The sequence below is a fragment of the Cetorhinus maximus genome, chromosome 9 (assembly GCF_964194155.1).
Source record: "Cetorhinus maximus chromosome 9, sCetMax3.hap1.1, whole genome shotgun sequence".
NCBI lineage: Eukaryota > Metazoa > Chordata > Chondrichthyes > Lamniformes > Cetorhinidae > Cetorhinus > Cetorhinus maximus.
The window spans coordinates 84413326-84427050 of record NC_135887.1 but is presented as its reverse complement, the minus strand read 5'-3'; the positions used below and the strand labels follow the sequence as shown (position 1 = coordinate 84427050).

The 13725-nt window shown below is 44.6% G+C and overlaps 1 protein-coding gene across 4 annotated transcripts in view; it reads left to right on the top strand.

The window, feature by feature from the left end:
• Positions 1–13725, top strand: part of slc67a1 (solute carrier family 67 member 1) — a 132435-nt gene that overhangs the window by 90967 nt on the left and 27743 nt on the right. For 2 of the 4 annotated variants that reach the window (XM_078548968.1, XM_078548967.1), the window contains exons 9-10: positions 832–952; positions 3291–5398. In XM_078548968.1, coding sequence (XP_078405094.1) covers positions 832–952; positions 3291–3457 — 288 coding nt within the window. In that variant the 3' untranslated portion in view covers positions 3458–5398. Of the gene's footprint in view, positions 1–831; positions 953–3290; positions 5399–12408; positions 13616–13725 lie in introns of those variants that run through there. The other 2 variants (XM_078548969.1, XM_078548970.1) reach the window with 2 other exon arrangements.

The following is a 13725-nucleotide window of genomic DNA, read 5'->3' as shown; positions in this document are numbered from 1 at the left end:
TTGTGCAGGTAGATAAGATTTCATTGCTTGAAACAGTGAGGGGGTGGGGGGAGGGGTTACGGGTGGCGAGAGAAACAGATTTAAGAATGTTTATTGCTGTTGGATTCCTTTGAAGTCGTATGAAAATTTTGTTGGTGGATCTGAGGGCCTTTACCAAGTATAAGCAGCAAGGGTTTTGGGAGACTGGAGTTCAAGAAGATCAAATCACAGTAAAAAGACTTCAGGGTAATTTTCAGAGATGTTATTTACTGATTTTCTCTCAACCCCTTCCTTCTATTCTGGAAACAACTGTTGCTCAGTTGCAGTTTTCCAAGCACTTTCTGACATATCTCACCCGAGGATCCATCTTTTTGTTCATGGGATATGGGCATCACTGGCAAGGACAGCACTTACTGCCCATCCCCCTAACCATTCTGTGTGACCTTAAACTGTGCTATTGCCAACGTAAAGAACTGTCAGACGAGGAGGAGCACACCTCCACAATGTGTACATCCAAAACAGAATGTGCTGTCATTACTTTGTCATTTGGTTTTTTTTATGGAAAAGAAAGTGTTTATTGACAACAAACCTTAAATTGGACTTCACGTCATTCTACAGAATTATAAAATATCAAATACACAAAGCAATCATGGAACTTCTGCTGGGTGATGGGAAAGGCAGAAACAGCCTCAACTCCTCTTCTGGAAGATGTTTTCACGGCCCATCCCATTGCCTCTCCCTCAGGCAGCCGCTTGAGCTTTGAGGATTGCAGCTTTCCCTAGGCCAGCCCTCGTTCCCTGGTTCTTCCGTCCTTTGCACCAAGGTTAATAGTTTCCACCTGTTTTCCTTCAGGCACTGATGACGAATATAGTCCAATTCTGCCTCGTTTGCATCCCGATGTGCCTGGGAATGTCTGTTTTCTACCTCACCACGAATAGTATCTTAACCAAAATAGTTCCTCCCACAGACACTGGTAAGTGGACAATACAACGCAGTAATTATTAATATGTTGCTGCTATTAAACACCCCCCTCAAACCCTCCCGCTCTTTTATGACTTATTATGAAAATACACTGCATAGTGATCTAGTGAGCCATACAGACCAGAAAGTCCCAGGTTCTGTGCTGAATTAGTTGATCAGAGGGATGCAGGGGATGCATTCACTTGCCTCAGACTCTCCTGAAATACGGAAGGGAAAAATCACAAGACTATAACTTTCAAAAGAAAATTGGATATGTACTTGAGAACAAAAAAATTGCAAAGTTATGGGGCAATAGTGGGACTAATTGGATCGCTGTTTCAAAGATCTGGCACAAGCACAGTAGACCAAATGGCCTCATTCTGAGCTTTACGATCTATGATTCTTCTTCACTTCCTTATCCATTGAACCATACTGGACCATGTGCATATGTGGATGTTGGGTAAGTCAGAATTAGACGCATCTACGATGTCCTCTCCCTTCTTTCCATAAGACATAGGAGCAGAAGTAGGCTCTTCAGCCCATTGAGTCTGCTCCACCATTCAATGAGATCATGGCTGATCTGATAATCCTCAACTCTACTTTCCTGCCTTTTCCCCATAACCCTTGATTCCCTTACTGATTAAAAATCTGTCTATCTCAGCCTTGAATATACTTAATGACCCAGCCTCTACAGCCCTCTGCGGTAAAGAGTTCCTTCCCCTGCCCACACACTGCCCCCATGTTGCACTAGGTTGCTAAGACTACCTAAGTTCACACATAATGAGTAGGCACATGGGTGTGGCACTGAAAGGCTGCCAGTACCTCTTTCCTTGCAGCTGGAACCCTAGTATCTTCATCACCTCAAGGTGAGATTTTCCTGGCTATCATTCTTGCTTCAACCTCCAGCGTGTTTAGAACTGCAACCCACATCCTCACCCACACAAGATTTTCCTTCTCCATTACCCTTTCTTCGCCAAGGTCCATTGGCACCCCATACTTTTCAATCCCTTCATGGCTTTGTCCCAGCTTATCCTAATGGCCTCATTCTCACTTCTTAGTCAGAAGGTTGTTTGAATCCACAAGTCCCATTGCAGAGATTTGAGTAAAAACTCTGGGTTGACATTCCATTATAGCACTGAGGGATATTGTTCTGTTGCACATGAAATGTTAAACCAAGGCCAGTTTGTCCTCTTAGGTGGACATGAAAGATCCCGTGGCACTATTTCGAAGAAGAGCAGGGGAATTTTCTCCAATGTCCATGCTACTGTTTATCCCTCAACCAGCATCACTAAAGCAAATTATCTAATGATTATCGCGTTGCTGTTTGTGAGACCTTCCTGTGTGTAAAATGGGCTGCTGTGTTCCCGACTATCCTCCAAAAGTGCTTCAGTTAACTGTAAAATGTTTTGGGATATCCTGAGATCATAAAACGTGCTACATAAAAGCAAGGCTTTATTTTCTTTTACTTCTTGCACATCCTGCACTTGTCTAACACCAACTCCTCCTTGCCTTTATTCTTACTTGTCACTCATTAGTAGTGAACCCTGTGCATAGTTTTGGCTTAAAAAAACATCTTCACACCATTCACATCAATTGTGCCTTGGATTGTCCTCATACAACCCTATCTGTTTCTATTTTCCACTGCTGCCCGAGAGCCATTGTTTTGCCCGCCTTGAGACATTTTCCTGCACATGAAGAATGCAGTAGAAATGCAAGATGCCCTGCTTTCCCTGAGATCTATTATGTCATTCAGTGGGAGCAAAATACATGCAGCCTCAGCCCTAAACAATTGAAGGGAGTTAGGCTAGGCCTGGCTGGGTGACCAAAATGAGCTGGGTTATTTGGAGGATTAGGATAGTGAGTTTAAGCAGAGTGATTCAGCAGAAGAGCCTGGGCGGGGTCTGCTGACTGGGAGAGTTGGCCAGCATTACTGTATAGGTGACGGGAAAGGGGGATGGGGCAATTGGGCTGTAGGGTCTTAGTTAGTTTACTATAAGAAAAGCATAATAGCTGGGGCAACAAGGCTATATTAACTGTCTGGGCTTTTAAGTAGCTGGATGAGATGGCCTGGGAAGCCAGGGCGGGTTATTATATTGGCTAAGTGAGATGGGTTTTGTTATTGTGCTGGCTAGGGAAAATGGTCTATAATGGAGCCAGGCTAGGATGCTATGCTGCTAGGGAAGTTGAGCTGAGTGAGGCAGATTGGATTATCCTGGTGCTGGGGAGTCAGGTCATATGAGCTAGGTTGGGTTACTGTGTTGGGAGAAAGAGTTGGGCTATATGCACCAGGCCTGTTGCTTTGTGCTTGTTTTTCTCTCATTTGTTATTTGATTGTGAATCTCTTTCTCTAGGTGCGATGCTGGGGTTGAATATGTGTGTTCACTCTCTCATTCGCTCGGTGTCTCCCACTATCGGAGGCTTCCTATTTGAATCATATGGATTTTCATCCTTCGGATATATGCAGTTCCTGATCAATTTGCTGGTCTCCCTCTACGTCTTAGGGCACAGTGCCAATTAAAAGTGTCAGAGTGCTATCAACACTGGGAATATTTTAGGGACTAGATTGCCTCCCAGAACCAATAGTACAAAGGTCAGGTTTCAGATCCAGTTCCCGAGAGCCATTGTTTTGCCCGCCTTGAGACATTTTCCTGCACATGAAGAATGTGGTAGAATTGCAAGATGCCCTGCTTTCCCTGAGATCTATTATGTCATTCAGTGGGAGCAAAATACATGCAGCCTCAGCCCTAAACAATTGAAAGGAACTAGGCTAGGCCTGGCTGGGTGACCAAAATGAGCTGGGTTATTTGGAGGATTAGGATAGTGAGTTTAAGCAGAGTGATTCAGCAGAAGAGCCTGGGTAGATAACTCTACTGACTGGGAGAGTTGGCCAGCATTACTGTATAGGCGACAGGAATGGGGGATGGGGGAATTGGGCAGTAGGGTCTTAGCTAGTTTACTATAAGAAAAGCATAATAGCTGGGGCAACAGGGCTATATTAACTGTCTGGGCTTTTAAGTAGCTGGATGGATTAGGAGAATTGCAATAACAATCTAATTTGTGAATAATTTCACCATTTACTACATAAATAATTCTGGATTAAAGTAAAGTATTCAGTGAGAAGGCAGTGTGGTAGCTTAAAACACTGTGCAGCCACTCTCATCCAGCCGTCTGATTTTTTTACCCTGGGAGCAGTAGATTAAAAGAACTATTTCCATTGTTTGGGAAGTCTAGATCTGAGGGGCATAGTCTAAAAGTTAGAGCCAGACCTTTTAGGAATGAAATTAGGAAACACTTCTACATACAAAGGGTAGTGGAAGTTTGAAACCCTCTTCCACAAACAGCAATTTGTGTTAGATCAATTTTATTTTAAAATCTGAGATTGATAGATTTTTGATAGTCAACAATATCAAGGTCGACAAGGCAAAAGCAGCGACATGGAGTTAGATTGTAGATCATCCATAATCTCATTGAATGGCAGAACAAGCTCCAGAGGCTAAATAGTCTACTCCTGTCCTATGTTCCTATATTTTGAGTTGAGAAGATCTCATGTTGGAGAATTATAGAGCTGAATTTTACAGGACCTTTGGGGATGCGCTCAGAGTCTGTAAGGGTGGTGAAATGGCAGAGGAAGGCATTGGGGGTGTTGTAACACCTTCCCGTCACCATGTCATTTTGCCTAAGGTGGCACACCCAGCAGAACCCAATTTAACCACTTTAGTAGCCAATTAAGTCTTCATTAGTCACTTACCCTCATCCGGTGGAGGAGGTGGGTCCTCTGCCATGTTGGGAGACTGTTAGGTAAACCCTGGACACCTCTCAGCAGGCTCAGGGTGAGGGGGCCCTCCTTTTTAGGCACTATTTGCCCAATAAGAGGCCAAGCAGTGGCAATGGCTGCTCCTCATGGCACTGGCGCCGCTTCCCCTTACTGAACTCCCTCTTTTGCTGAGGTCTAACTGACTGACCGCAGACCCCGCTTATCTGGTTGTGAGGGCATGCATGCATCACTGTGTTCTCCTCCTCCAGGTGCAGCCTCAGCAGTGGCCATCACACCTAGTGGCACTGCTGAACTTCCAGAACTCTGCGCCATCTGTAAAATATGACTCTGGGTCCCGCCATCTACCAAAAATGTGTCACCCTCCCAATTTTGGCCCTGGCAACAGGAGCCCTATTGCCTCTGGAAATTCCTGGCCAATTTTTTAAAAAGTCATTCATGGGATGTGGGCCTTGCTGGCTGGGCCAGCATTTATTGCCCATCCCTAGTTGCCCTTGAGAAGGTGGTAGTGAGCTGCCTTCTTGAATCGCTGCAGTCCATGTGGTGTGGGAATACCCACAGTGCTGTTAGGAAAGGAGTTCCAGGATTTTGATCCAGTGACAGTGAAGGAACAGCGAAATATTTCCAAGTCAGGATGGTGAGTGGCTTGGAGGGGAACTTCTAGGTGATGGTGTTCCCATCAATCTGCTGCCCTTGTCCTTCTAGATGTTGGCGGTCATGGGTTTGGAAGGTGCTGTTGAAGGAGCCTTGGTGAATTCCTGCAGTGCATCTTGTATCTGGTTGCAGCACTGTGGCGGAGGGAGTGAATGTATGTGAATGTGGTGCCAATCAAGCGGGCTGTTTTGTCCTGAATGGTGTCAAGCTTCTTGAGTGTTGTGGGAGCTGCACTCATCCAGGCAAGTGGGGAGTATTCCATCACACTCCTGACTTGTGCCTTGTAGATGGTGGACAGGCTTTGGGGAGTCAGGAGTCATCACACTATTCCTAGTTTCTGACCTGCTCTTGTAGCCACAGTATTTATATGGCTAACCCAGTTCAGTTTCTTCTCAATGGTAACCCCCAGATTGTTGATAGTGGGGGATTCAGTGATGGTAACATTGAACATCAAGGAGCGATGGTTGGATTCTCACTTGTTGGAGATGGACATTGCCTGACAGTTGTGTGGTGCGAATGGTACTTGCCACTTGTCAGCCCAAGCCTGGATATTGTCCAGGTCTTGCTGTATTTGGACATAGACTGCTTCAATATCTGAAGAGTCGCGAATGGTGCTGAATCATCAGCAAACATCACCACTGCTGACCTTTTGATGGAAGGAAGGTCATTGATGAAGCAGCTGAAGATGCTTGGGCCGAGGACACTGCCCTGAGGAACTCCTGCAGTGATATCCTGGAGCCAAGATGACTGACCTCCAACAACCACAACCATCTTCCTTTGCGCTATGTATGACTCCAGCCAGCGAAGAATTTTCCCCCAGATTCCCATTGACTCCAGTTTTGCAAGGGCTCCCTGATGCCACACTCTGTCAAATGCTGCCTTGATGTCAAGGGCAGTCACTCTCACCTCACCTCGGCAGTTCAGCTCTTTGTCCATGTTTGAACCAAGGCTGTAATGAGGTCAGGAGCTGAGTGGCCCTGGCAGAACCCAAACTGGGCGTCAGTGAGCAGGTTATTGCTAAGAAACTGCTGCTTGATAGCACTGTTGATGACCCCTTCCATTACTTTACTGATGATCGAGAGTAGACTGATGGGAGGTAATTGGTTGGGTTGGACCTGCCCTGTATTTTGTGTACAAGATATATCTGGGCAATTTTCCACATAGTCGGGTAGATGCCAGTGTTGTAGCCGTACTGAAACAGCTTGGCTAGGGGCGCGGCAAGTTCTGGAGCACAAGACTTCAGTACTATTGCCAGAATATTGTCAGGGCCCATAGCCTTTACAGTATTCAGTGCCTTCAGCCGCTTCTTGATATCACGTGGAGTGAATCGAATTGGCTGAAGACTGGCATCCATGATGCTGGGGACCTCCAGAGGAGGCCAAGATGGATCATCCACTCAGCACTTTTGGCTGAAGATTGCTTCAGCATTATCTTTCACACTGATGTGCTGAGCTTGTCCATCATTGAGGATGGGAAGATTTGTGGAGCCCCCTCCTCTAGTGAGTTGTTCAGTTGTCCACCACCACTCACAACTGAATGTGGCAGGACTGCAGAGCTTAGATCTGATCCGTTGGCTGTGGGATCACTTAGCCCTGTCTATCACTTGCTCCTTATACTGTTTGGCATGCAAATAACCCTGTGTTATAGCTTCACCAGGTTGACACCTCATTTTTAGGTATGCCTGGTGCTGCCCCTGGCTCCTGCACTCTTCATTGAACCAGGGTTGATCCCCTGGCTTGATGGTAATGGTAGAGTGGGGGATATGCCGGGCCATGAGGTTACAGATTGTATTTGAGTACATTTCTGCTGCTGCTGATGGCCCACAACGCCACATGAATGCCCAGTCTTGAGTTGCTAGATCTGTTCAAAATCTATCACATTTAGCACGGTGGTAGTGCCACACAACACAATGGAGGGTATCCTCAATGTGAAGCCGGGACTTTGTTTCCACAATGACTGTGCAGTGGTCACTCCTGCCGATACTATCATGGACAGATGCATCTGCGGCAGGCAGGTTGGTCAGGGTAAGGTCAAGTATGTTTTTCCCCTCTTGTTGGTTCGCTCACGACCTGCCACAAACCCAGTCTAGCAGCTATGTCCTTTAGGACTCGGCCAGCTCAGTCAGTAGTGGTGCTACTGAGCCACTCTCGGTGGTGGACATTGAAGTCCCCCACCCTGAGTACAGGGCCACCCTCAGTGCTTCCTCCAAGTGGTGTTCAACATGGAGGAGCACTGATTCATCAGTTGAGGGAGGGTGGTATGTGATAATCAGCATGTTTGACCTGATGCCATGAGACCTCATGGGGCCAGGAGTCGATGTTGAGGACTCCCAGTGCAACTCCCTCCTGACTGTATACCGCTGGGCCAGTCCTGCCACTGGGACAGGACATACCCAGGGATGATGATGATGGTGCCGCCGGGGATCTTATCTGTAAGGTATGATTCCGTAAGGATGACTAGTCTGTGAGACAACTCTCCCAATTTTGGCACTAGCCCCCAGATGTTAGTAAGAGGGACTTTGCAGAGTTGATAGGGCTGAGATTGCCGTTGTTGTTTCTGGTGTCTAGGTCAATGCCAGATGGTCCATCCGGTTTCATTTCTTTTTTGTGACTTTGTAGCGGTTTGTCACAACTGAGCGGCTTCGTAGGCTATTTAAGACTGTGGGTCTGGAGTCACGTGTAGGCCAGACCAGGTAAGGATGACAGATTTCCTTCCCTAAAGGGCATTAGTGAACCAGATGGGTTTTTTACAACAATCGGCAAAGGTTTTATGGTCATCATCAGACTTTTAATTCCAGATTTTTATTCAAATTCCACTATCTGTCGTGGCGGGATTTGAACCCAGGTCCCCAGAGCATTACCTTGGGCCTCTGGATCACTAGTCCAGGGACAATACCACCACGCCATCTGGTCCTAGAGAGTCTAGGACCACAAGGCGAAACAACCTCTCAGCATCTACCCTGTCAAGCCTCCTAAGAATCTTATATGTTTCAATAAGGTCGCCTCTCATTCTACTAAAATCCAATGAGTACAGGCCCAAACTACTCAACCTATCCTCATAAGAAAATCCCTCCATCCCCGTGATCAGCCTAGTGAACCTTCTGTGGACTGCCTCCAATGCCAGTACATCTTTCCTTAGATAAGGGGACCAAAACTGTTCACAGTATTCTAGGTGTGGTCTAACTAGTGCCTTGTATAGTTTTAGCAAGAGTTCCATATTTTTATGCTCCATTCCCTCTGAAATAAAGGCCAACATTCCATTTGCCTTACCTATTACCTGCTGAACTTGTATGCTAGCTTTTTGGGATACATGCATGAGGACCCCCAAATCCCTTTGTTCTGCAGCTTTCTTCAGTCCTTCTCTATTTAAATAATATTCAGCTCTTCTATTCTTTCTGCCAAAGTGCATAATCTCACACTTTCCCACATTATATTCCACCTGCCACGTTTTTGCCCACTCACTTAGCCTGTCTATATCCCTCTGTAGACTCTTTGTGTCATCCTCACCACTTGCCTTCCCACCTATTTTTGTATCATCTGCAAACTTGGCGATAGTACGTTCATTTCCCCCATCCAAGTCATTAATATATATTGTGAATAATTGTGGCCCCAGCACTGATCCCTGTGACACTCCACTAGTTACAGGTTGCCATCCTGAACATGCCCCCCATATCCCAACTCTCTCTCTTCGATTAGTTAGCCAATCCTCTATCCATGCTAATATACTACCCCCAACACATGGGCTCTTATCTTATTAAATAGCCTCATGTGTGGTACCTTATCGAACACCTTTTGGAAATCCAAATATATTACATCTGCTGGTTCCCTTTTATCTATCCTACTTGTTACCTCCTCAAAGAATTCTAATAAATTTCTCAGGCATGATTTCTCCTTCATGAAGCCATGCTGACTCTGCTTGATTATATTATGCTTTTCTAAATGCTCTGCTATTACATCCCTTATAATAGGCACCAACATTTTCCGAATGACAGGTGTTAAGCTAACTGGCCTATAGTTATCTGTTTTTTGTCTCCCTTACTTTTTGAATAAGGGTGTTACATTGGCAGTTTTCCAATCCTCTAGGAGTTTTCCAGAATCTAAGATTCTTGGAAGATTTCTACAAGTGCATCCACTATCTCTGCAGCTATTTCCTTTAATATCCTAGGTTGCAACCCATTAGGCCCAGGTGACTTATCGGCCTTTAGCCCCATTAGTTTCCCTAGTACTTTTTCTCTAGTGATAGTTGTTGTATTTATTTCCTGCCCGCCTTTTGCCCTATGATTATTTAATATTTTTGGTATGCTATTAGTGTCTTCTACCGTGAAGACTGATGCAAAGTATTTATTCAACTCCTCTGTCATTTCCTGCTTCCCCATTATTATTTCCCCAGCCTCATTCTCTAAGGGGCCAATATTGACTTAGGCCTCTCTCTTCCTTTTTATATATTTAAAGAAGCTCTTACTGTCCGTTTTTAAATTACTTGCTAGTTTACCCTCAGAGTTTATTTTCTCCCTCTTTATTACTTTTTTGGTCATCTTCTGATGGTTTTTAAAACTTTCCCAATCCTCTGGTTTACCATTAATCTTTGCCACATTGTCTGTTTTTTCTTTCACTTTGATACTATCCTTAACTTCCTTGGTTAACCATGGTTGGATTATCCCCTTGGCTAAGCAAATCACTTAGTTCAAGCAACAAATGATGGCCTTGCCAGCAACGCCCACATGCCATGAAAGAATAAATAAAAAAGAAATCATACCATGCCTGTACAAGCTTTTCTACAGGTACCTGTGCCAGATCCGTATCCCAGGTGCATGTAAGCTTGAAATGTGATCAGTATGGCTTTACAGAACATGGTAACTAGGCATGAAGATAAAAGCAAAATACTGCAGATGCTGAAAATCTGAAAACAAAAACAGAAAAACTCAGCAGGTCTAGCAGCATCTTTGGAGAGAGAAACAGAGTTAATGTTTTGAGTCCGTATGACCCTTCTTCAGAGCTAAAGAAACTTCTACTTCTACTTCTCTTTGGCTCTGAAGAAGTGTCATATGGACTCGAAACATTAACTCTGTTTCTCTCTCCATAGATGCTGCTAGATCCTCTAAGTTTTTCCAGCATTTTCTGTTTTTGAACTAGGCATGAATGTCTGTCCAATGAAGGAGGACTGCAGTTATACTAATGACAAATGCCAAACGACTATTTGAGCCTGGTATGGTCAGACTTAAGACCCAGCAGCTCGTAAACAGATCCCATTGCTTTGCCACTAACCCCATCACCCTGGCAATCTGCTCAGGGCGAATCAGACCATGTCAAACCTTTGCATGGTATTTGACCATCCAGCTGAATTTAAACCACAATATTCTACGCATCCATCTCATCAGTATTGCCACATTCCACCTCTAACTCAACCTCGCCACTGCTGAATCCTTTATCTGTATTTTTGTCACCTTTAGACTCAGTTGCTACAATGTTTCTGGCCATTCAAGCTCCATAAACTCCAACTTGTCCAAAATTCAGACTCCGGTATCCTGTCTCAGAGTAAGTCTTTCTTGACCATTATCACCATCCTTACTGATCAACACTGATCCCCAACGCAATAATATCATCCTAATCTTTATATCCCTCCATGGCATTTTTCCAACCAACCTGTTCCAATCTTATGTTCCTCATTCACCTTTCGGTTCTCTGACGTTGGCCTTCTGTGTACTCCCTTCCATTATTGGAGACAGAGCCTTCAACGGCTTTAACCCAGCTTTCTGAAACACCCTCCCTGAACCACCCTGCCTCCCCACCTCTCCCTCCACCTTTAAAAACCTCCTCAAAAGCCACTTCTTCAACTAAGTTTTCAGTCTCCATCACAAGCTCTTCACCATGATTCACTGCCAGTTCATTTATTGTATTTGGATAATTTTCTCCCCTCTAACTTGGAGAAAACATATCAGCATTCTCCAAATGGAGGGGCTCATTCCATGATGATGTGTGCGTGCAGTGCAGGTGCTGATTGTGAAAATTTGGTAAGCACTATTGGACATGCTTACCTTGAGCTTGTTGATTGCCTGAGGCATGGAGTGTACTGTGTATGGTGGGCCAGAGCAGAGGGTGAGTGTATGTGGCATGCACAAGTTGGGTATGCTAAATTCAATTAAGCAACCTATTCCTTATATAACCTGATCTCAGCAGTAGAAAGTGCTGCTGACTTTCACCATTTGGGCCTTCCAGCCAGTTCTTGTTTAAACTGGGGCTTCCATTCATAAAGGGAAATTTAAATTTCATTGAGGGGAATTTAAATTTTCTGCTTGCAGGGCTTATTTTGCAGATTTTATTTTTGCTGGCAGTATTGTATTAATTTTTTCATTTGCTATGAGAATGTTTGCCCAGCTCTTCTTAATACAGTAGTGGCACAGGTCTGAACATGGATGTACCACTGGGAATGCTACTATATCTGCTGGTTCTGGAAGGCAGGGAGAGGGCAGAAGAGGAACATCAGAGGGGTCTATGAGATTGAGGTGGATTTATATCTTTGCCACTTATAGCACATTCCCCACCCCACTTCCGAAATCATGTCAGATCAGAGATCAATCTTGGAAGCTGTGATCCCCAAGAAGGCAATAGAAAAAAAAGTGCCATTTCCTGGAACCAGACCTTTAGACCAATTTCAAGACATAAAAACCTCTGATTAGGACTGTCAAGGTGGCTGCTGAACACCATCCATGTAACTGGTTTTCCAAGCAACAGCTGGAGTTATGTGGCAAATCTCACATCCAAATATACAGGTCCTTGTTTGCCACAGCAAGCTCTCTACATTGTTATCCCCATGAAAACCAGTCAGTAGTGTGAGAAAACTCTGCACATTTATCAAGTGGAAGGTTTCCCTACAGTGTAGGGCATTATTAATGGCACACATGGCCATATGAACCCTGACCTCGCAATTGCACACACATCATGAAAAGGGCACTGGTCCCATTAATGTGCACTAGCTCCATCGCTAAAATTGCATGTTGTGTGTCCTTTATTTTACCAATTGATTCTATCAACATTATTTACAAGGTAAGGAAGAGCAGGTGAATGGCTCCTCAGGGAACAAGGTTATCCTCTTCAACCCTGGCCTATGGACTGTGCAGACAACCATGAGAGCTGAAAACTGTCAGAAAAGAGGTTGAGGCCAACCAGGATCCTTTTGGAGCAAACTGAGGGATGAAGCAAAGGATTTAAAATCTCAACCAATAGAGTGGGAGAAGATTGTAGTATCAAGAGCAAAAGTCTCCAAATTCATTGTGGTTTGTTGCCTCTTGCTCAGCTGGAGCAGGGGGAAGAGGAAACCCAGCCATATCCAGTGACAGAAGAACACTCACTCAAGCTAAGGACATACATGCAGAACCTCAATTTCAGACAGGAAGAGAGGCCTTCATTTAATTACTTGTGTCAAACAATGCATAAAATAGCCATTTGCATGTGTGTCCAAGATAGGGCTTGATCAAATTAATTGCACTTAAATTGTTGTCACATGGAAGAGGTGTTTGGAGTCCTAGACAGCATATGCTAGAAGGGGATTGGATTGGGGGGTGGGGGCAATGGCAGGAGACAGGCAGCTAGATGTATGACTCATGGAAGTGAAGCAGGATGTGGAGGGGAAGAAGAGATGTGTTTGGTGGTGGGATCATGTTTTAGGTGATTGAGATGGTAAAGATGATCTGATGAATATGCAGGCTGGTGGGAGGAGTGTGAGGACAAGGGACGCCTTATAACCGTTGTGAGAAATGGGGAAGTGGTGAATGCAGAAACACAGGAAGTGGGACAGACATGGTTCAGAAGGAATTTGTTGACCCCTGTAGTGCCAAATCGTCCGCTGGGCTAAAAGGAACCATTTTTCAAATGCTGTGGTGTGATAGGTAGTATTATCAGAGCTGATGGAAGAGACAGAGAAAGGAATTGAATTTATATAGGATGTAAGGCAAATCACGATCCACACACTACACCATCAAGGAGGTTAACCTCAGGCGCTTTGAAATTTCAACCAGATGGACATGTATGTTCTGTGATATGAATTAGTGATCGTTGTTTTTGATGGCTGTGTGAAGCACAATGAAAATCAACCATGCCTTAGAATCCATGCTCATTAACAAGACCAACTTCCCTCCACTCCCAATTATATATTCATTTCCTGTCCACCCTTTTAATCTTTATTGTGATGTAGATTAACATTGCATATTTATATCTATTGTAAAACAGAAGAAATAAAGACCTGACACACAGATTTACAGTATGGAGATCTCAGTGCAGTGTACAAACCTCAAAGTCTCAAGCAGATTGCTCCCTACTTGGCACAACAGTGCTTCATGGTCTAGGTACTCGTATACATTGATA